Source organism: Staurois parvus, unplaced genomic scaffold (genome assembly GCF_062004578.1).
Source record: "Staurois parvus isolate SC_StPar_1 unplaced genomic scaffold, SC_StPar_1.0 ptg000204l, whole genome shotgun sequence".
NCBI classification, from domain to species: domain Eukaryota; kingdom Metazoa; phylum Chordata; class Amphibia; order Anura; family Ranidae; genus Staurois; species Staurois parvus.
The window spans coordinates 786961-810537 of record NW_028318000.1 but is presented as its reverse complement, the minus strand read 5'-3'; the positions used below and the strand labels follow the sequence as shown (position 1 = coordinate 810537).

General features: G+C 42.9%; 1 protein-coding gene across 2 annotated transcripts in view; it reads left to right on the top strand.

Annotated features, from left to right (window-relative positions):
• The first annotated feature begins 978 nt into the window (after positions 1 to 978).
• PGM2 (phosphoglucomutase 2) overlaps positions 979 to 23577 on the top strand; it is a 47481-nt gene continuing 24882 nt past the window's right edge. The window contains exons 1-6 of one of the 2 annotated variants that reach the window (XM_089678374.1): positions 979 to 1128; positions 6337 to 6504; positions 10825 to 10931; positions 12298 to 12387; positions 15452 to 15536; positions 22348 to 22431. In XM_089678374.1, coding sequence (XP_089534500.1) covers positions 1066 to 1128; positions 6337 to 6504; positions 10825 to 10931; positions 12298 to 12387; positions 15452 to 15536; positions 22348 to 22431 — 597 coding nt within the window. In that variant the 5' untranslated portion in view covers positions 979 to 1065. The remainder of the gene's footprint in view (positions 1129 to 6336; positions 6505 to 10824; positions 10932 to 12297; positions 12388 to 15451; positions 15537 to 22347; positions 22432 to 23577) is intronic. The other variant, XM_089678375.1, reaches the window with a different exon arrangement.

Genomic DNA, 23577 nt, shown 5'->3' with positions numbered 1-23577 from the left:
TCAAGCTCTATGGTGCCAGGCAGTGAGCACAGGGCCCACTAGAGGATGTCGGGCCCTCAGGACACCCTCATGAAGTCTGTTCCTGATTGTTTGGTCAGAGACATTCACACCAGTGGCCTGCTGGAGATAATTTTGTAGGGCTTTGGCAATGCTCATCCTGTTCCTCCTTGCACAAAGGAGAAGATACCGGTCCTGCTGATGGGATAAGGACCTTCTATGGCCCTGTCCAGCTCTCCTAGAGTAACTGCCTGTCTTTTGGAATCTCCTCCCCATGTTCTTGAGACTGTGCTGGGAAACCTTCTGGCAATGGCACGTATTGATGTGCCATACTGGAGGAGTTGGACTGCCTGTGCAACCTCTGTAGGGTCCAGGTATCACTTCCTGCTACTAGTAGTGACATTGACCCTAGCCAAATGCAAAAGTAGTGAATAACAGTCAGAAAAGATGAGTAGGGAAAAAAAGTCAGTAGCCTCCACCTGTAAAACCATTCCTGTTTTGGGGGTCATCTCATTGTTGCCCATCTAGTGCACCTGTTGTTAATTTCATTAGCACCAAATCAGCTGAAACTGACTAACAACCCCCTCTGCTACTTAACTGACCAGATCAATATCCCAGGAGTTTAATTGACTTGATGCTATACTCTGATTAACAAGTGTTCCTTTAATCATGTTGATCAGTGTATTTAGCAGTTTATATTTACTAAACCAATTGAATTTCCATGTAGTGTGTACTGTGGGAGACCAGATATAGTGAATGCAGGTCCTGGGTTTAGTAACACTTTAATTCTTCACTGCAGAAATGAGAGAGGTGGGACTGTCCTCCTCAGCGCACTCAGATATCTGGTTGTACAGGACGTTGTACAGGACGCTCAGTCATTTCTTGGACGGACCTCCCTCACTAGCCTTGCACATTCCCCGCCTTCTCCTATTCCACCACAAGATGGCAGCTCTGTGCGGAAATAGACACAGGCGAGCCCCTTCCTCGTCGCCGGTCACATGATCCTGTGACTCCTCCCCGGCTGCGCTCGGTGTTCCCGGTGTTGGCGGAGACAGGCGAAGAGCGGACATGGCGGAGCGGGAGCACACGGGGTTGTACCAGACTGCTGAGGAATGGCTGACATGGGACAAGGTGAGCCCCCATATCCCCTGTACAGTACATGATAGCCGGGTGCTCTTCTTCCTTCCATTCATTTCTAGCACCCTCCGGGGTGACAATGGCTGCCAGTGTCCTAGCAGCCCGGGCATGCTGGGATCTGTAGTCCTGGGAGCTCTGTGTACACCGGACTCTAGTCTGGGGTCACATGGCTGTCCTGTGTTCACACCCGAGCGTTCTGTGAACGAGCACCATGTGCATACAACGCGTCAGACGCCTGTGTGTCCATTCATTGGTAAGGACAGCCCAGCGCCCACAAAGGCTCCTGAGCTTCTTTGGCACATCTCTTGGACCAATCAAATGAAGGGCTGTCCTATGTGTGTGGCGTGGAAACGTACAAAGGAAAAACCCCGCTAGGTGTGTGCTGGCCTGATCTCGTGAGATGCCCGTCTCTGCACATAGGCACTTTGTTGTGTTTCACTCATTGGGCGCCCCGTTTATTCCAGTGGGGTGCTGTATACAGGACAAACACAGCAAAGAAGTATACGTCTGGGACCCCGTTCACACTTCAGCTCCATGCTCAGAATCCCTCACTAAGTAAAATCCCATTATTTCCAATAGGCCCTGTTCACACTTGAGCACTCTGTAGCAAAATGCCTGTTGCTCAAAAAAATACTTGCACTACTTTTCAGGCAGATCTGAGCGTTTTGAACTTGAATAGAAAACACCCAAATAGTGGGAATGAGCGTTCTATTGGTCACAGCAAAAATGCCTGAAAAAACACTTATATTTGCAAATCTGCTAAAAAAAAAACCGCTCAAAAGCACCTAAAAAATGTTCAGTGCAGTGTGAGGCTCCATTCACACTTGTTTGTTTTTAATTTGTGGAAGGAATGAAAACATGCTGTAAAAGTGTGAAAACGTGCAATCGCTTTTTTTTTTTTTTGGACATAATAGCCACCAGCATTATTGTCAGTGGAGGCAATAGTAGCCCCCGGCATTATTGTCAGTGGAGGCAATAGTAGCCCCCGGCATTATTGTCAGTGGAGGCAATAGTAGCCCCCGGCATTGGTGTCAGTGGAGGCAATAGTAGCCCCCGGCATTGGTGTCAGTGGAGGCAATAGTAGCCCCCGGCATTGGTGTCAGTGGAGGCAGTAGTAGCCCCCGGCATTGGTGTCAGTGGAGGCAGTAGTAGCCCCCGGCATTGGTGTCAGTGGAGGCAGTAGTAGCCCCCGGCATTGGTGTCAGTGGAGGCAGTAGTAGCCCCCGGCATTGGTGTCAGTGGAGGCAGTAGTAGCCCCCGGCATTGGTGTCAGTGGAGGCAATAGTAGCCCCCGGCATTGGTGTCAGTGGAGGCAATAGTAGCCCCCGGCATTGGTGTCAGTGGAGGCAATAGTAGCCCCCGGCATTGGTGTCAGTGGAGGCAATAGTAGCCCCCGGCATTGGTGTCAGTGGAGGCAATAGTAGCCCCCGGCATTGGTGTCAGTGGAGGCAATAGTAGCCCCCGGCATTGGTGTCAGTGGAGGCAATAGTAGCCCCCGGCATTGGTGTCAGTGGAGGCAATAGTAGCCCCCGGCATTGGTGTCAGTGGAGGCAATAGTAGCCCCCGGCATTGCTGTCAGTGGACATAATACTAGCCCCCGGCATTGGTGTCAGTGGATGTAGTAACACCCAGCATTATTGTCAGTGGACACAGTAATAATACCTAGCATTGCTGTCAGTGGACATAATACTAGCCCCCAACATTGTTGTCAGTGGACACAATAATACAGTCAGGTCCATAAATATTGGGACGTCAACACAATTCTAACATTTTTGGCTCTATACACCACCACAATGGATTTGAAATGAAACGAACAAGATGTGCTTTAACTGCAGACTGTCAGCTTTAATTTGAGGGTATTTACATCCAAATCATGTGAACGGTGTAGAAATTACAACAGTTTGCATATGTGCCTCCCACTGGTTAAGGGACCAAAAGTAATGGGACAGACGACGTGCGTGTGCACGAAACGCGTAGGAGCCAGCAACGCCGTGACGTCACGCCGCCGGAGCATCGTGGAGCTCCGGCGGCCATCTTATACATGGGACGGTTAGTCCACATTGCTTTCCTGCGCTGTATTCGTTTTTATCACAAGTGGATATTCGCATATGCTCCAATAAATTCATATTTAAATTACTACACTATGGAGATGTCTCTGCTTTGACTCCCTTGTGGAGTATTAATTTGCAGCCATCCACCTGACCACCGGAAAGGGATCATCTATAGCAGCCAGGGAGCAGTACCCAAGCTACCATCCAAGGAAAGCCCTGGATCACCCTGATACCCTAGTACTCATATCTAGGACCATAGGAGGAAATTCACTGGACTTCAATCACTCTCTGGGCCGGCAGATGACATCAGGATATATACTTTAAACGCTCATAATATTGTGCGTTCTGGTGAGTGCGCATTCTTTCCGCACGTAATATCACAGCACTTCACCCATAGGAGGATATTATTACGCAAGAATACCTCAAGTCACTTCAAGTCACCTAATGCACTGTACAATTAATAGTGTCTGCATATTTATTGTGATTTTCTTTTAGCGCTGCACTCTTTATTTATATTGTCTGTTTACAGGTTTTGGTTACCTGGTGCACAGCTGCTTTTCTCTTTGTGTGCGCTCACAAATATTTTATTTTACAGTCTGCAGTTAAAGCACATCTTGTTCGTTTCATTTCAAATCCATTGTGGTGGTGTATAGAGCCAAAAATGTTAGAATTGTGTCGATGTCCCAATATTTATGAACCTGACTGTAGCTGCTGTCAGTGGACATAGTACTAGCCCCCGGCATTGCTGTCAGTGGACATAATACTAGCCCCCGGCATTGCTGTCAGTGGATGCAATTCTAGCCTCCAACAGAACTATTACCTTTGTTGGTCACTGGCAGGTAAATTTAATCCCCACCTAAATTGGTAGTTTGTGGCAGTGAAAGTTCCTTCCGGGTTCACTCTGCCACTTGAATAACTGGGCTGCGATGTCACTCCTGCACATGCCTGATGGTGTCACTTCATCATGGCACAACGTGGTAAGCTGTGCATGCGTGGCTCAGCATACATTACCACTGACAGGCGGGGGGGGGGGGGGGGAGCAGTTTTGACAGAAAAGACCAATGGGGTCTTTTCTATCATAAAATCCCTGCCTGTCAGCAGTTTTTTTACATTTCTGAGTTCAATTCCACTTTAAGATGAAATGAGACGTGGACTTGGGCTGTACACTATAACTGAAGTTATTTCTTTAGTTTTGGATGGAGTGGTGAGGGACTAGAAGACCTGTCAGACCGTGAATATCCTCAGGTCAGTGTGGGGGAATGCTCCTTACCTCCTGATAGTAATAAATGAGCAGACAGCTAGGTAAGGAAGGTGCAGTGTGTGACAGTGAAACGTACAGATTGTGAATGAACAAACAGCCCCTTCCATGGCCTCCCTCATTGGTTGGTGTCAGTGAAAGGACCTTGAAACAGAAAAGCTTTGCAGTGAGCAGAGTTATTCAGTGACATGTTACCTAAGAGATGTACTGGCAGCTTATTGATCCTCTGATCTAGTTCTCTGCTGCCATGTGTGATAGAACAAATGAAGCTAGATATAATATTCATCTATAGTCTGCCATTCCATAAAGTAGCCTTGAGAGGTCTGTGTTTTCATTAAAGGCATAGTCCACCTTTTGCAAACGCATAACAAATGCCCCTCATAAATGTGGAAAAAAATGTGCATTTGTTAAAGCCCCACTATGGGAAATTGCTGCCCTGCAAGGGTTAATTCATAGTTGAAGTCTAGAGGAGACAGAATAGAAGATTGATTTACCTGCTCTTCCATGCTGTCAGATCAGTCCCCCCAGTGTCTTCTCCCCCCAGCTCTTGCTGGTCAAGGCTCATATTATAGCCCTTCATTGAACGTTCACCACTGCAGGGGGAAGCAGAGAATCGCATAAGTAAAAGTGCCTGTCCTCTCCCCTAGACAAATGGAGCAGTTAAAGTATATGTGATTCCCCCCCCCCCCCCCCCCCCTTGTAAAACAACCCATAGAAATGCAAGGCAAAGAATTTATGTATAGATATAAAAAAACATTATAAACAGCTTTTTATCTTTTTTATAAGTGATCACACCCCTCTGTTCTCAGCTGTATAAGAGCTGGGGTAGGAGTAACCGCAGCAGCAACTGGTCTTCCCAGTGAAAGGGTGTAGGGGGGGGGGGGTTGTGTCAGGACAACTCTGATCATTGGAGGAGAGCAGGCTGAGTTCCAGCACAGCTAAAGAACAGACCACGCTGTGCTCTCATGCCTAGTGTGGTCAGTTTTAATAGGAAGGCAGAGGGACTGGCAGGAACACCAGGGATTTCAGGCAAAGGAATCAACACAAAGAGAACAGGATATTTTTTCATGCAAGTACACGGTATAGCAGGCACATATCTGGAATATGAAATGCTGAGTTTACATACTCTTTATCCCTTGCAGTGTGGGTGCAGCACTACTACAAGTAATCATTTTAAAGTTTGCGGAGTTGGGATTTAAATTTTTGCATTGAAGCCAGCAGAGCATTGCATCTGCAATCAGTAGATTGTGGGTGTAGTGCACAGGCTCTTGTAGACTGTTTCCCCAAGGTCTGTGGTGAGGTAGGGACATTCTGTTATGGAGCTGGAGGAAGAAATCAGTGGACTACGGGGGCAGTGATGTCACCATACTTGTGCTTCATTGAGATTGTGGAGTCCCTGTGAATGGATGACATGGCTGGGCAGGCAGAGCCATACAAATCTGTGCTAAATTAGGAAAATGTAAGTCAGTTTCTGTGCTGCCTCTCTGGTTAGGAGTGTGGGGCAGTTGTAGATGAGAGTAGGGGAGGGTTAGGTATAGTTTTCTGCGTAGATGCCAGTGATGCATTGTTGCTGGAGGGGTGCAGATGCTCCAACTTATAGAAAGTCAAAAGTGAACGCCTGCTCTCGCACATTGTGGTACCTGATGTACTGGTGCAGCCGTGCACTTCCAACAGGAAGGCGGAAATGTATTTCTAGTTCAATGATGAATGGCAATTGTTGATGTGTTTAGATTCCCGCTCATGAGGCATTCATGGAACCCATTATGACTCTACCCTGGAAGATATGACTAACGTGCAGCTTCATCTGAGCACTGTATAGAGATCAACTGGGGACAACAGCTATTTATGTGCACTCTTAAAAGGGTTTTCATCTTCATATTTGTTTCTGTGCAGAATCCTAAAACCTCTGAGTTGGTCAAGCAGATGGTGTCAGAAAAGAACAAAGAAGAGTTGAAGAAATGTTTTGGTGCCAGGATGGAGTTTGGTACAGCGGGGCTACGGGCAGCAATGGGCCCTGGGGTTTCTCAGATGAATGACCTGACCATTATCCAGACAACTCAGGTATGCCCCTGCTTAACATATTTACTGCTGTTGGAATCGTCTTTAAAGTTATGGGAAAATGGGACATTGGTTCTACGTTCACCATCATTTTTCTTTTCCCAATTGTCTTCTTGGGAGCCCCCAAATCGTTGTGTTGCCATGGAGATGTCAGGGAAATCAATTTACAAGCAAATGTCAATTCACTAGTGCAGGGCTCAAAATTTTAAGGGCCAATTCACACCACAAAAAGACACTCCGGATGCATTTTGGTTACATTTTTGCTTACCGTTCATACCGCACGCAGTTCAGGTGCTGTTCTGATGCAGTTTGCTATGTTCCAGTATAGTTCTTTGCAGAAAAAATGCAGCATGTTTTACTTTTTTTTTCTGCACTGGAAACTGAGTGGAACTGACTGCACTGGTGTGAACTAGGGCTATTGGAATACATGGAAAACACTGTGCAGGCATTTTTGATGCAGAAAAAATGCACTGGACTGCATTTAGTGTGAACTAGCCCTAGGAGTTACTCGCCAACAGTTGCCCCACCCAACCCTTACCCTGTCCCACCCCTAATTCTGCTACCAAATACGCCCTCGTAAATTATCTCATGAAATTACACTGTTAAATGTTTTATGCAGAATAAAGTTACAAAAATAAATAACTCCTCTAACAATATTAACATAAAGCAGTGTAAACATAAAAGGAAAATAAGTGCTTTACATCAATAGAGCATTAAAATATTTTCTTAAAAAGGCAGTAATAGTGTTCGGTGTAATAATTACACTGAATAAGGAAACCATAAAAATAACCAATACAAGCAATCAGCGATCATATTTCATTGATCTGATTGTGATAAAATAATGTACACATTATTATTGCCTTGTTAAGAAAATATTGTAATGCTGTATTAAAAAGGGGGGAAAAAACTATGAATAACCAATAATAACACTTTGACTGATTTAAGATGCAGAGAGCCTTACAGCGGAGCACAGCACTGGACAGGGGAGCGGGAGCTGCCAAAGTTAACTTTTTTTTTACTTTTCTTTTCAATAAACTGGTGATTGGTTGCTCGGTGGTTTGAGCAACCAATCACCAGCTTGGTAATAGGAATAGTAAATTTTGGCAGCTCCCACCCAACTCCCCTTCCTGTCCCCACCTCCACCTCATCTTGTTCTTTGCTGACTCCTGCTGTATGCTAGGCCCGCTCTCTGCTAGGAGAATGACAGAGGGCACTGGGAGGAGAACTGACTTCCATCCGAACCCCCCCTGCAGGTGGTGAATGCCCCCTCCTCCCCTTCTCTTGGAGCCCTGCTTGGTGTAATTCCGGTGGTTTGGTGTGCTGCTGCATGGCCAATGTCAGTCATAAAAGTGATACTGGGGTTCTACTGGGACCCCCTCCTTCCCCCTTTGGCCTTGTGGTAGGAGGTGACATGGGGTGGATGACACCAGTCCCAAATGTGACTTTTGCCAGGGCCCTACCCAGTGCTCAGCACATCTGAATTTTGTTCCAGGAGTGCAATGAGAAGTCCCCACCCTGCTGCCAGAATACAACACTGTATACTGAATGTAGCTGAGGCTACCTACAGTTAGCACAGAGATGATAGCCCCTGTATGTATTTAGTGAAGGGATTAGTTCATTTGGACCAAACGTGCCCCAACAAACGATTTCAATTTCACTAAAACATTGTAAACAAAACTTTAGAATTATAAAAAATTCATGAAGTGTGAAATAATCCCTTCAAAGCGAGGGAATCCCGGTGTGTCACCAGAACTAGTTTACCCATTGGAAGACTTCTCCCTCTACTTTTGATGATAATGGTAAACAGAACAAATATAGAGATTGAATATCCCTCAGGTGTTCTAATCCATCTTCACTCTATCCAAATTAAAAAAAAAATTGCCTTTAGTTACACTTTAATTACTTGTAAAGGGATGCAGACACTGCAACTTTCCTCATTAAAACTCAGCAAATGCTTTCATAATGAAACACTGCTATTTCTTCAGAGCAGAAACGGGTAGGAATCTGCAACAAAGTTTTTTTTAAAATCCCTGCAATGTACGTTGATCACCCAGAGAGGTAATCAATGTACATTGATCAATATAAGTGGAGCTACTCTTTAAGTTTAGTTTTATTCTTTTAACATTCCTCACAGCATCATGTGTTCATTAATTGAAGGAAAATGATTGTAATATCCTGTGATAATTCTATTTGCTGTAGACTTCAGTGGTGCTGCCAATTGTTTCAGCACATTCTGTAATGTAAGATGGCTGATGTAATAATTGCAATAATTGGATAGTGAGATTGTGACCAGCATATGAGCCCAATGTGCAGACATGCTCAGGAACTGAACGTTAAAATATTACACAACTTCACAATGAATTCCTTGACTTGGCTTCTGTAATGTTGCCAAAGTCTCCTTGCACATACACTTAGTTGTTTGTATTACTCAGAAGAATCCTGTTTCAATAAAGTACACGTCAGCTTGTCTTTTGAAGTTTGAAGCTTGAAGTTTTAATAGGAATTCTACATAAATATGTCACAAATGTAGCTTGTCGGTAATAAATATACTGACGTATGATACCTGGATCTTCCTGGCAGAAAGTTTCTCGCCAAAAAAACATGAGTATGGCCTGTATAGGGTGAGAGTTTACAAATGTATATGTGTAATAATAATTCTTATAGGTCCCACAAGGCTAAATATAAGGGAGGTGTGGTTTACTCATGTATCTGCACGTATACAGCCCTGGCCAAAGGTTTTGAGACTGACACAAATATTTAATTTTCACAAAGTCTGTTGTCTCAGTTTTTATAATGGCAATTTGCACATACTCCAGAATGTTATGAAGAGTGATCGGATTAATTGTTCCTCTTTGCCATGAAAATGAACTTGGTCCCCCAAAAAACATTTCCACTGCATTTCAGCCACAAAAGGACCAGCTGACATGCCAGTGATTCTATTGTTAACACAGTTGTCAGTGTTGATGAGGACAAGGCTGGAGATCGCTCTGTCATGCTGATTGAATTAGGATAACAGACTGGAAGCTTTAAAAGGAGGGTGGTGCTTGAAGTCATTGTTCTCCCTCTGTTAACCTTGGTTACCTGCAAGGAAATATGTGCAGTCTTTATTGCTTTGCACATAAAGGGATTCACAGGCAAGGATATTGCTGCTACTAAGATTGCACCTAAATCAACCATTTATCGGATCAAGAACTTCAAGGAGAGAGTTTCAATTGTTGTTAAGAGGGCTTCAGGGCGCTCAAGAATGTCCAGTGCAGAGCTTGCTCAGGAATGACAGCAGGCAGGTGTGAGTGCATCTGTATACACAGTGAGGTGAAGACTTTTGGAGGATGGCTTGGTGTTAAGAAGGGCAGCAAAGAAGCCATTTCTGTCCAGGAAATACATCAGGGACAGACTGATATTCTGCAAAAGGTACAGGGATTGGATTGCTGAGGACTGGGGTAAAGTCATTTTCTTTGATGAATCTCCTTTCCGATTGTTTGGGGCATCCGGAAAAAATCTTGTCTGGAGAAAAAAAGGTAAGTGCTACCTTCAGTCCTGTGTCATACCAACAGTAAAGCATCCACAGACCATTCATGTGTGGGGTTGCTTCTCAGCCAAGGGAGTGGGCTCACTCACAATTTTACCTAAGAACACAGCCATGAATAAAGAATGGTAAAAAAAACATCCTCCCGAGAGCAACTTCTCCCAACCATCCAAGAACAGTTTGGTGATGAACAATGCCTTTTCCAGCATGATGGAGCAACTTGGCAAAAGTGATAGCTAAGTGGCTTGGGAACAAAACATTGAAATTTTGGGTCCATGGCCAGGAAACGCCCCAGACCTTATTCCCATTGAGAACTTGTGGTCAATCCTCAAGAGGCGAGTGATCAGAAAAAAAAACACAAATTCTGACAGTATTGATTATGCAAGAATGGGCTGCCATCAGTCAGGATGGGGCCCAGAAGCTGATTGACAGTATGCCAGGGCAAATTGCAGACGTCTTGAAAAAGAAGGGTCAACACTGCAAATATTGATTCTTTGCATACTTCATGTAATTGTCAATAAAAGCCTTTTGACATTTATGAAATGATTGTAATTATATACCATTGTGACATCTGACAAATAACACTGAAGCAGTAGACTTTGAGAAAATTGATATTTGTGTCATTCTCAAAACTTTTGGCCAGGGCTGTAAGTGTAAAATATTGACCAGTGACACTTTTTTTTTTTTGTTTTGCGAGAACAACAAACGTTAGTCTTCTTAGTCCTGTACTTGTGGATGAATGCATAAATGTATTTGCAATTTGAATACACTGTACCTAATAAATGCTTCGTTCGCAGGGATTCTGCCGATACCTTGAAAAGAATATTGGTAATCTGAAGGAAAGAGGCGTTGTCATTGGCTATGATGCTCGAGCTCACCCAACAAGTGCAGGAAGCAGTAAGAGGTAAATATGGCCCCATTCCAAAGCTGGACATACAGTTTGTTTGGTTTTTTCTATTTTCGTTCAGCCAGTGGACTGAATGACCAGAAACTAACAGATTCCTCCATCCACACAAAGAATGTGGAACAGTAATTCTATCACCCCCATTCCACCAGGACATTTTATTTTGACAGTGCACCCACTGCTATCAGAATATACTGATCAGCAGCTGCAGTCGATGATTGATGTCCCTTCAACAGAAGTCAGTTAACAGTGTATAGTCATTAAAATGTCCAAGTTGGAGCATGCTGCCTGATTCATCTTTATGCCATCAACAGATAATCCATTGCCTGAATTGTGAGTCACTCCATTGTCGGAATTGTGTATATTTTGGAAAATTTGAGGCTTAGAATTGAATATTTAGGGTGTATGTTAGTGTATTTATCCTTACATTGCCAGAATTGGCTATCTGGCCACATTGTCTGCAGGAATGTGTTGCAGCAGACTTTACAATAAAGTGGTGTTAAAACCAAAATGTAATATATTGCAGCTTACCAATCGTTAGATGAGGTGGCTACATCAGTTTTCTTTTTTTAGTCTTTTTCCCCTGGGTTTTCACCTGGTGATCTGGCCAGTAACATACCTCCTGTATTAGAGAAACAACATTCTGGATGAAAGGACACGGGGAAGATTTGGACAACAGCATTGTCATTTGGGGGGAGGGGGAGTGTTAGATGTACTAGCAGATATAAATACACTAACATATAGAAGCTGAACTCCAGCTAACACTTTTTATTAGCAGGTACAACAAACCGTTTTGTTCCTTTTGAGATAAAGGTTTTACGTAAACAAAAGCTGATCATTTTAAGCATCCCTGTACTGCAAGTGAGCTTGTTCTGTTGAAAAACAAACTTACTCGCTGGATCACCAGATGAAAATAGAAGAAAAAAAAGCCTAAAAAAATGCACCCATCAGATGTAAGAAATGGTAAGCTGCAAATAAATGTTTGATAAATGTTTGCTTTTATGTTTAATGCTGCTTTTAAGATTTCTTAAAAAAAAATCAGTTTTAAACATAATATATACCAGATCTGCTGGTGCAATTTTTTTTGGACCTGATATTCTTTGGATTTTGGAGCAGCTATAAATTGTATTATTAGACTGAAGTAAGACACATTGATCTAGTTCTTACATCTCATGAGGAAAGAGATACATTCTTACATCACTGCAATTTGGCTGAAAGGAGCCTGCGAACGTTACAATATCACATGACCAGACCAGATCCGTAGAGATTTTTGCCATGGTACAAGCAGCAATATTGAGTGGAGCCATATTTTTTCCCAGGAACATAACACACGTTTTTTTTTTTTTTTCTCTTTTCATGATCACAGGCTTTTTGAAGCGCTCCCACAAGGCCATGTAGAGCTACGCGGAACTGTTAGTCAGACATCCGATCTGCCCCAAGGGCAGCAACAGCTTTGGCATGGATTAATTACTTAACTGACAACTCTTTGCTCTGCTTGTTTTGAGTGGGCTTGAAATGCATGTGACCCACTGCAGCTTAGTCCTGCACCGTGCTGACATAGGTAGTAGGAGTATTACCAGTTTAGCAGGCCATACATTTATACAATTTTCTTATAAAATCTCCTTTCACCTTCACCTATGTAGTGTAAGGGCCTGCCTGATTGGATACAAATTTAACGTGTTGTTTAGGTTTGACTTCATGTTATGTTTTTTGGTAAATCTAAAGGAAAGTTGTACAATAACATTGTTTAATGTATGGCCAGCTTAAGCCATGGACATGGGCTCACTTAATAGAAAAATGCGAGCTTGTGCACTGGTAATGATGCAGAGGCTTGCAGATCATTGTCAAAGAGAGCAAGAATTATAAGTGACTGGCTGGATAAACAGGTAATTCATTTATTTTAAAAAAAACAACTTTTTTTTTTTTTTTTATAAAGAAACACAGGAAAGGACACAGAGACATTAAAAAAAAATATTGGAAACATTTTACTCTTTGGCTACAGGGTTGTTACCTGACACATCACTAGGCTGGAATACACGGGCAGTTCCTTTCAGTGCAGTTCCGATACACTTGACTTTTATGGAATGCTCATTAAAGTATAACTAAAGGCAAAACTTTTTCTTAGTTTTGGATAGAGTGGAGAGGGATTAGAACATCTGTCAGGTTTTTATTGCTTTCTCTGCCCCGGTTAGGGAGATTCACCCTCTATATTTGTCCTGTTTTTCATTATCATTGAAAGTAAAAGAAAATCTAAACTTTTGGGTTGTCCCCAAAAAAGTAATAGAGAGGAAATATTCCAATGGCAATAATAGTTGTGGTGATCCAAGGAATTCCCTTAATTTAGCCATGGGACAGGAAGTGAAAGGAAATCTCCACAATGGGACACGGATGGAGAAAAATCCGACAGGGTTTATAACCCTCCCTTGCTCTATTCAAAATTAAAGAAAAAAGTTTTGCCTATAGTTCTACTTTAATATCTTTAGAACAAATGCTTAGAACAGTAAAGACAAGAATGAGCTGCAGGTACTTTCCCTTTTCACTGTAGCAATAAGACATATAGTAAGCACATAAAGTTGAATTCCTGGAATTCAGTATTTAGCTATTTAAAAACATTAAGGCACACTGAGTTAAAACCAGCAAGGTACATGGCACCTCCTGGGCTTTGCTCTATTATATCTGACAGTTTTATAGTACTCCCAGAAGACAGCTATTACTGTAGTTTTGGAAGAGCAACGCTGATCCTTCTGAGCTATGCATCTTCAACAGGAGAGTCGCTGCAGCTACTATGCCCGCCCCTCCCCTCTTCCCGTTCATTCACAGAAGCCTTTGTATTATGTAAACATAGTCACAAACTACAAGGGCTTCTCTGAATAGGCAGCATAGGGGAGGGGTTGGGGTAGCTGCTCTGTGTTCCTTCCTCCTCCCTCATAGCCCAAGTGTCTTGAGTGCAATTCCCAGGCAAAGCAATAAACTTGTCAGATATAAATAATAGAGATAAGCCCAAGAGATGTCATGCAGCTCCCTGGACTTAACTCATAGTGTGCCTTCACTTTTTACAAAGTGGCAGAATTCCTGGAATTCGGCTTTAATGAACTAAAACTGGGGGTTTTGAGACATGTTAGTTGATACTTGAAACAGAACATTCTGGCCACAGGAAAACAAAAAAAAGTTTATATACACAAATCCTAAGATGCTTAGAAATTTCTGTATTGACCTACAGTACTTTTTGCATCAGATGCAGACCTCTAGCTGTCTGCAAAATACACACAGTTTAGGCACTTTTGGGTTTTCATTGTATTTCTTAAATGCAGGTATAAAGCTTAGAGAACTTGCGTATTTAGTATGTAAACCTTCATGTTCTACTGCACATATGGTACTTACCAAGAATAAACCATGTTTTAATACAATAAGTAGACACTGGCACTAAATATATAAATTACAAGCTAAAAAGAAATCAAAGTGTGTTATCAAAATTATTTTTTAACCACCTCCCGCCCGCCATATAGTCCAATGACAGGCGCAAGGTAGTTCTTTCGTTCTGATAGGACGTCATATGACGTCCTGCCATTCTCACCGCACATGCACGGCTCAGGGAGCACGCAGCGCGGCGATCGGTGGTGCTCTGTGTCCCTCGGACACAGTGGATCACCGATCTACGGAAAGAGCCAAAGATGTCGGCTCGGTCATGTGATCAGCTGTGTCCAATCACACCTGATCACATGTAAACAGGGAAATGCCGGTTATCGGCATTTCTCTCCTCTTGAGCTGTCACACTGACAGCTCATGAGGAGAGGAGAGCCGGTAATTGGCTTTCCGCAGAGGGGACATGTACACTGATCATCAGGGCACTGATGATCAGTGTGCCCTGATGATCAGTGTGGCCCCAGACGTGCCACCTGTCAGTCCATCAGTGCCAGCTGAACAGTGCCAGTGCCCATCAGTGCCACAATGCCACCTATCAGTGCCTACCAGTTCACATCAATGCCACAAATCAGTGCCCATCTGAGCTGCCAGTCAGTGCCGCCTATCAGTGCCACCTGTCAGTCCCACCTAACAGTGCCAGTCAGTGCCATATATCAGTGCTATATATCAGTGCTGCCTTTCAGTGCCCATCAGTGATGCCTGTCAATGCCCATCAGTGCATCTTATCAGTGCCCATCACTACAGCCTCATTAGCGCACATCAGTGAAGGAGAAAAATCACTTATTTACAAAATTTTATAACAAAAACTAAGAAAAAACATTTTTTTCAAAATTTTCAGTGGAAAAAATAAAAAACCCAGAGGTGATTAAATACCGCCAAAATAAAGCTCTATCTGTCACAAAAAAATGATAAAAATTTCATATGGGTACAGTGTTGCATGACCGCGCAATTGTCATTCAAAGTGTAACAGCGCTGAAAGCTGGAAATTGGCCTGGGCAGGAAGAGGGTATAAGTGCCCTGTAGGCTAGTGGTTAAAGAAATGAATATCTTTTGTCAAGCAGTGCAGCTTACATGACTAAATCAGATTGCTTTTCTAGGTTTGCAAAACTTGCTGCTACAGCCTTCATCAGTCAAGGTGTCCCCGTGTACCTTTTCTCCAGTATCACGCCAACACCTTTTGTTGTAAGTATTTTTTTTTCAGTGGTTCTGTTTGACTTGTTAATGTTAATAGCAGAACGTATTTAATGGTAACAAGTAGCCATTAAATCATTTAACAGTCTTTATAAGTTTGGCCAACCCGTGCTACCTGGAACTATTCTATGCTCACATAATGAAACTGTAAACCCTGAACTTCTCTCTACATAATGTAACATTTTGTTCTTTATATTCTATCATGGTTTCTGAACAAAGACTTTAACATTAGACATTTCAATTTCTTACGGCCTGCTTTCCCAGGTTGTAAATTTGGGGTGGTATGGTTGTACCAGACAGCCACGAGATAAGGACTGACCATGAGACCAATTTGCAAGATTAATTGAGGAGTCCGTCTCGGATTTAACAAAGAACAATGAACTTTTCACGATGATTTTTTTTTTTTTTCATTAACATCTGGAAAAGAGTTCATATTAAAATTTACCTTGTATATGTTGGTGGTATTATTTGACAGGATTATTTTAATCAAAAATGTCAATTGTGTTATTATTCTTATTATATGAAGTGAATGCTTATCTAATTAAAGTGATTCTAAAGGCATACATTTAAAAAAAATGTAAACATTTCTATACTGACCTGCTGTATGAGATGGTATTGCACAGAGCAGCCTGGATCCTCCTCGGGTCCCCCGCCTGCTCTCCTGGCCCCTCCCTCATGTCGGGTGCCCACACAGCAAGCAGCTTGCTATGCGGGCACCTGAGCATGCACACTCTGCAGCTGCTGCTCTGTGTGTCCATTCACACACACAACCGTGGCTTGGCCCCGCCCCCCCTGTTCTTATTGGCTCACTGGCTCTGATTGCCAGTGCTAGACAGCCAATGAGGAGCGGAAGTCCCGGGATAGCCGAGACTCCAGTGCACATCGCTGGATCGAGAGGTGGCTTAGGTGAGAGTTGGGGCGGGGGGCCTGGGGGGATGTTACACAGAGAAGTTTTTTTTTTTTTTACCTTCATGCATAGAATGCATGAAGGTTTTCAGCAATTAATACATGTTGGTATATGCCATGGATCAATATTGGTATATACACTGCTCAAAAAAATTAAAGGAACACTATGAAAACACATCAGATCTCAATGGGGAAAAATATCATGCTGGATATCTATACTGCTATGGACTGGGTAATGTGTTAGGAACGTAAGGATGTCCCTTCGTTTGATGGAAATGAAAATGATAAGCCTACAGAGAGGACTGAATTCAAAGACACCCCGAAAATCAAAGTGAAAAAATGATGCAGCCGTCTAGTCCATTTTGCTGAAATTTCAACTCAAAATGGTACTCAGTAGTCCGTATGGCCCCCACGTGCTTGTATGCATGCCTGACAGCGTTGGGGCATGCTCCTAATGAGATGACGGATGGTGTCCTAGGTATTTCCTCCCAGATCTGCACCAGGGCATCACTGGTCTCTTGGACAGTCTGAGGTGCAACCTGGCGGTGTCGGATGGACCGAAACATGATATCCCAGAGGTGTTCTATTGGATTTAGGTCAGGCGAGTGTGGGGGCCATTCAATGGTATCAATTCCTTCATCCTCCAGGAACTGCCTGCATACTCTCTCCACATGAGGCTGGGCATTGTCGTGCACCAGGAGAAACCCAGAACCCACTGCACCAGTGTAGGGTCTGACAATGGGTCCAAGGATTTCATCCCGATACCTAATGGCAGTCAGGGTGCCATTGTCTAGCCCAGTGGTTCTTAACCTTTTTGGAGGTACTGAACCCCACCAGTTTCATATGTGCATTCACCGAACCCTTCTTAATTGGAAAAATTAAAATATGATTTTTAAAATTCAAAACATAGGTATATATTTATACATAGGTGCACAAAATGAACAAAACCATTAAAACATGATTTTCACACAAAAACAAAATAATGAATATTTACCGCAAATCAGTGTGACTTCTGCTGTTGTCTTTCAGAGGCCAGTTCAGAAATGCGCGGCATTACCTTGGCAAGTGCCACTCATGTCATTTTCGCAACAAAGTCTGTTCCTTTTCTTCGTCTTTATGTCCAGCATCCTCGAAAAGGATTGCTCGCAAAGATATGTTGTAACAAACGGTATGAAAATTCATCCCCCATATAGTAATTCATCCCCCATATAGTAATTCATCCCCCATATAGTAATTCATCCCCCATATAGTAATTCATCCCCCATATAGTAATTCATCCCCCATAGTAATTCATCCCTCATAGTAATTCATCCCCCATATAGTAATTCATCCCCCATATAGTAATTCATCCCCCCTATAGTAATTCCTTCCCCATATAGTAATTCATCCCCCATATAGTAATTCATCCCCCATATAGTAATTCATCCCCCATATAGTAATTCATCCCCCATATAGTAATTCATCCCCCATAGTAATTCATCCCCCATATAGTAATTCATCCCCCATAGTAATACATCCCCCATATAGTAATACATCCCCCATATAGTAATTCATCCCCCATATAGTAATACATCCCCCATGTAGTAATTCATCCCCCATATAATAATTCATCCCCCATATAGTAATTCATCCCCCATATAGTAATTCATCCCCCATATAGTAATACATCCCCCATATAGTAATTCATCCCCCATATAGTAATACATCCCCCATATAGTAATTCATCCCTCATATAATAATTCATCCCCCATATAGTAATTCATCCCATCTATAGTAATTCATTCCCCATATTAATTCATCCCCCATATTAAGTCCCCAAGTCCCCCCTGTGTCAATTCACTTACCTTTGCTCCGCGCGTTCCTCTCGCTGTATTCCCGCGCCGTTCCGGTCTTCAGGGCGGACTGTGAGAGGAGCCTAGCTCCTCTCACGTTCGTCACGCTGCCCCACCTACACACATCCTGACAGCCAATCACTGGCTATCAGGATGTGAGTGGCAGCGAGACTGGCCAATCATTGCATTTGAGTCCCTGCCGCCCGAGAGGAGGGAGGGGAGCGGGCGCCCGGCACACAAGAGCCGCGGCTTGCCGACCACTGGGCTAAGCGATGTTGCGTGACCACCTGCAGCCAATGATGGACAAGCGGGGCATGTCATCACAAATCATATGAGTCGGGTGTGGGTCACCTCCGCCGAACCCCCGAGACTGACTCACCGAACCCCTGGGGTTCGATCGAACCCAGGTTAAGAACCACTGGTCTAGCCTGTAGAGGTCTGTGCGTCCCTCCATGGATATTCCTCCCCAGACCATCACTGAACCACCACCAAAACGGTCATACTGAACAATGTTACAGGTAGCATAACATTCTCCATGGTTTCCCCAGACCCTTTCATTATCTGTCACATGTGCTCAGGGTGAACCTGCTTTCATTTGAGAAAAGCACAGGGAGCATTTGGCGGACCTGCCAATTCTGGTGTTCAATGGTAAATGCCAATCGAGCTCTATGGTGCCAGGCCGTGAGCACAGAGCCCACTAGAGTACATGGGGCCCTCAGGCCACCCTCATGAAGTCTGTTTCTAATTGGTCAGAGACATTCACACCAGTGGCCTGCTGGAGGTCATTTTGTAGGGCTCTGGCACTGCTCATCCTGTTCCTCCTTGCACAAAGGAGCAGATACGGCTCCTGCTGATGGGTTAAGGACCCTCTACGGCCCTGTCCAGCTCTCTAGAGTAACTGCCTGTCTCCTGGAATCTCCTCCATGCTCTTGAGACTGTGCCGGGAGACACAGCAAATCTTCTGGCAATGGCACGTATTGATGTACCATACTAGAGGAGCTGGATTTCCTGTGCAACCTCTGTAGGGTCCAGCTATTGCCTCATGCTACCAGTAGTGACACTGACCCTAGCCAAATGCAAAACTAGTGAAAGACAGAAAAGATGAGTAGGGAAAAAAAATGTAAGTAGCCTCCACCTGTAAAACCATTCCTGTTTTGGGGGTCATCTCATTGTTACCCATTTAGTGCGCCTATTGTTAATTTCATTAACCCCAAAGCAGCTGAAATGGATTAGCAGCCCCCTCTGCTACTTAACTGACCAGATCAATATCCCAGGAGTTTAATTGACTTGATGCTATACTCTGATTAAAAAGCGTTCCTTTCATTTTTTTGAGCAGTGTATTTTGGATATCATATTTTCAACATTACAAATAACTATTTTGAGTTTATTATATTGCAGCGTCTGTATGCAACGGAAGAATTTAGATCATTAAGAAATCTTAGTACAAATGACCTCAGCGAATGTCTGTAAGATTTTTTTGCATAATCACTTAAGTAATACATTATTTTAAGTGGCACTGGTCCCAGTTTGTCTAACCAGCTCCGTCAAAAGAGCGACTGCCTCCTAAGTTTTTATCCATCTAACAAGCTGGATATTAGAGGTCAACTCTTGACATGGCACAAGATTTTTTTCTAGGAAAAATCCAAAATTATTCCTAATTCTATACTGCCCCCTCCAGGTAATTGGGCTTTTACATTTGTGCGTGCGTATATGTGGGGGTGGGGGGTATCACTTTTTTTTTTTTTTGGTGGGGGGGGGTGTATTTGCTTGGGTGCAACTTAAATTTTTTACAATTTTAAAAATTTTAACTCAACTTTTGACAGTTTGTCTTTATTGAGATATCCAGGTTCTAAGAGACCCTGTATATCGCCCCTCTACTTCACCGAAAGTAATGCATTACATTCTTTCCTGGCCTCGATGTTTCAACGGGGACCCAGAAGTGACAACATAATGTCACTTCTGGGTCAGAACAAGAAGGGGAGGGGAGAGAGTGTCCCCTCCCGCTCTCCTCCCTCCCCTCTACCCACTGGCACAGTGAGCTAAAGGTTAAAAGAAACTACCTGCCAGGGCTTTGGGCGATACAAATTGAACATCCCTGGTAATGTCACTCATTTTTCAGCAGGCAATTTGTGCTCGCCTTATATCTCCAAATAAAATAGACAACTTACTGGAATTTAGTTCTTGACATCATATAGATTCTATTGGATAGTCCTCTGGTATTCTGAATTAGTTCATGCGCAATGTTAACTTTGAGCTTTGAATATCTGGGTGCAGGGTCTTATGGTCAATTTGCATATCCTTTGTGATAGTCTAATAGTTTTCTATGCTGCATTTTTTTTAGACAGTTGGTTTTATTTAATTAATATTTGATAATATTTGCTGGTTTGAATTTATAACCATTATATTTGTTTAGATCAGGGTTGTCAACCTCCATTTCATCACGGGCCATATCAGCATTATGGTTGCCCTCAAAGGGCCGGTTGTGTCTGTAAGACTAGATGTCCAGAGCATCCAACCCCCATCATATGAAAAGCATCCCACACCTTCCCTAACATCACCGTGTACCCCCTTTGGGGCAAAGCTGGAAAGCAGAAAGTGCAGGATCTGGAAGAGGACATGAGGAAGAGTGGAGTCACTTACCAGAGTCTTTTGAATGCTGGGAACAGGGGAGGTGGAGATGAGGGGGTACTGCAGCTGCACTGAGAGGTGCAGGATTCAGCAGAGGAGTTTTTATCTCTGCTGCCAACTGCTGAGACAAGGTGGGGGCGGAGACAAGGGAGTACCAGCAGGAGAGGTGCAAGGGCCACATGAAATGGCCTGGAGGGCTGAATTCGGCCCACGGGCCTTGTGTTTGACACCTGTGATAAGTGAAATGCTATTTTGATTTGATTATTATTTGTCATCACCAATTCCTATTTTAATTTTTATAAATATTTTGCACATTATTGCTTTTTATTTCGTATTCAAATTAGCACAAATAAATAACTCAGGTTATCAGTTGATTTATGAAAATTAGTAGGGAAATATCATTAATTCCAGATCCCCGTCTGTTTTCATAAATTATCTATTAAGTTTTTTTTTTTTTTTTTCCAGGGCTAAAGTTCTGACATGACCATAACAATTTCCTTTATTTAAAGGCAATCTGCTTCTTTAACTGACTTATCCCATCTTCAGTGCCTGAAACACGGCCAATGAAGCCTGATAAATCTGAAATCCCATCATAAACATTTAGCTGGTTTTTATTGCTATTTGAGTCCTCACTGGGAAGGCTAAACATCTTCATTTGTCTTGGTGGCCACAGTTGCTGGGACTGAAAGGGAGAGAAAAGGAAGTTGAGAGGAAGAGGAAGTATTCCAGTGGGAACACTTGTTCCAGTGACTCTCTTAGAGAGGATTTTCCTCACTTTGGAGAGATTTAACCATCCCGTACTCTTATTTAAGACAAAAAAATTATGTGTGTATGTTACTGTCAGTACCAAGCCATTTGCTACCAGTTTCCTAACTGATAGTATAGCGAGTCCAGTCTATTACAAAATCCACTGGGTGAAGAGAACTCAACTGACGGAGCATTATTGAATCTGTACACAGATGTTTTGGTGTCAGCTGTGCTGCGTCATGAAATCAGCCACTGCCTAAAGCAACAATAACTGGAGAGGTAAAGAGCTGAGGACGCATGGAGTAAAGTATATCTACGGCTTAAACCTATTTCTTGTTTTTGGATATAGCAGAGAATATTTAATTGAATGTGTATCCCCACTGGCAAGACTCACCTTTTCGGTTTGTTCCAATGACCTATGTCACCAGAATATAAAGTTATAGCAAATCAAAAATGATTTGAAGGGGAAGTAATCTTCCAATAGTGACACCTGTTTGGGTGACAGTAGCCAACAAGGGAAGTTACCATGGCTTTGTGCTCCAGCTATTAAAGCAAACATTGTTCTACATTTATGGGTCGAGTAAATGCCTCCTTTTTTTTTTTTCTTGTTTCTCTGTAATACTTTATTGGCTACTATGTATTTGCTGTTCAGTATCAGAAATAAAGTTTGCTGCATTTCTGTCTTCTAGCCATATGCAGTGATACATCTCAATCTCTGTGCTGGAATTATGGTTACTGCCTCCCACAATCCTAAGCAAGACAATGGTTACAAGGTAAGTAGTAAATGTTGGGTTTATTTGATGAGAACATTCCAGAGAACTATCCTGCAAGTTGTTGTATTTTGTTTTTTTAGCACCTGTAAAGAAACTGTTAGCTTTGACTAAACTTCATTTCTTTACCTTTTGTTGGTCATACAGTTGACCTTTTCTATTTGGAAGATTTCTATCAGGCTTTCATTATAAACACCATTACATGTTATTGAAAGGCCCATAGGAATTTGCTACCTGTGTTCCTAGGGTTCAAGCAACCCAATGTTCCAAATGCATTTCACCAATTTCTAGTACACTGTTTTAATTATTTTTGTTCACGATACAGCACTGCGTTACTTTAACTGACAATTGCGCGGTCATGCAACCCTGCACCAAAATTAAATTTTTGTCCTTCCCCCCCCCCCCCCCCCACAAATGGAGCTTTCTTTCGGTGGTATTTGATCACCTGTGCGTTTTAATTTTTTGCTGTATTAAAAAAAAGACGGGCAATTTTGAGAAAAAAAAAACAATCTTTTTGACTTTTTGCTATTAAACATATCCAGTAAATAAATTTTAAAAATCAAATATTGTTGGGGTTGTAGGGGATTGTTGTATCACCATTGTAAGATTTGGTCGCTAGCCTCTAGTAGGTTGCAGCTTCCACATATCCACGCCTATACCCCTCTGTGGTATAACCCGGACCTCCCAGAATTGCACACACTCCCTGATTTTGGATTATGGATCAGCAGGGGGATTTTGTATGTTTACCAGGTGTTCACCGGCACGGATGTCAAATCATTACAGGACCTCAAAGGGGAATCTGATCTCCCCAATTTTATGTTTTTTCGCTATCTCCAGCTCCGCCATGCTCTGTGAGCCCAGTTTGGTGACTCTGTTTTGCAATCCCATTCTAATTGTCTTTTGGTTGTGATTTTGGGCACGGATTCCAAGAAACTTACGTCCACGTTCTATAATGCTCTACTCTCACCATCTACATCATCATTGGCATACCGCCTTAAAAACCGCTGGGAAGCGAATGTTGGGAGCTGGATGATGAGATGTGGGAGGAGGTGTTGTCCTCGACTAAGATGGTTTCCTGGAGGTTGTCGGACAGTCTCACTCCATTATATATTATACATAGAACCTATTTGACACCAATTTGATTGTCTA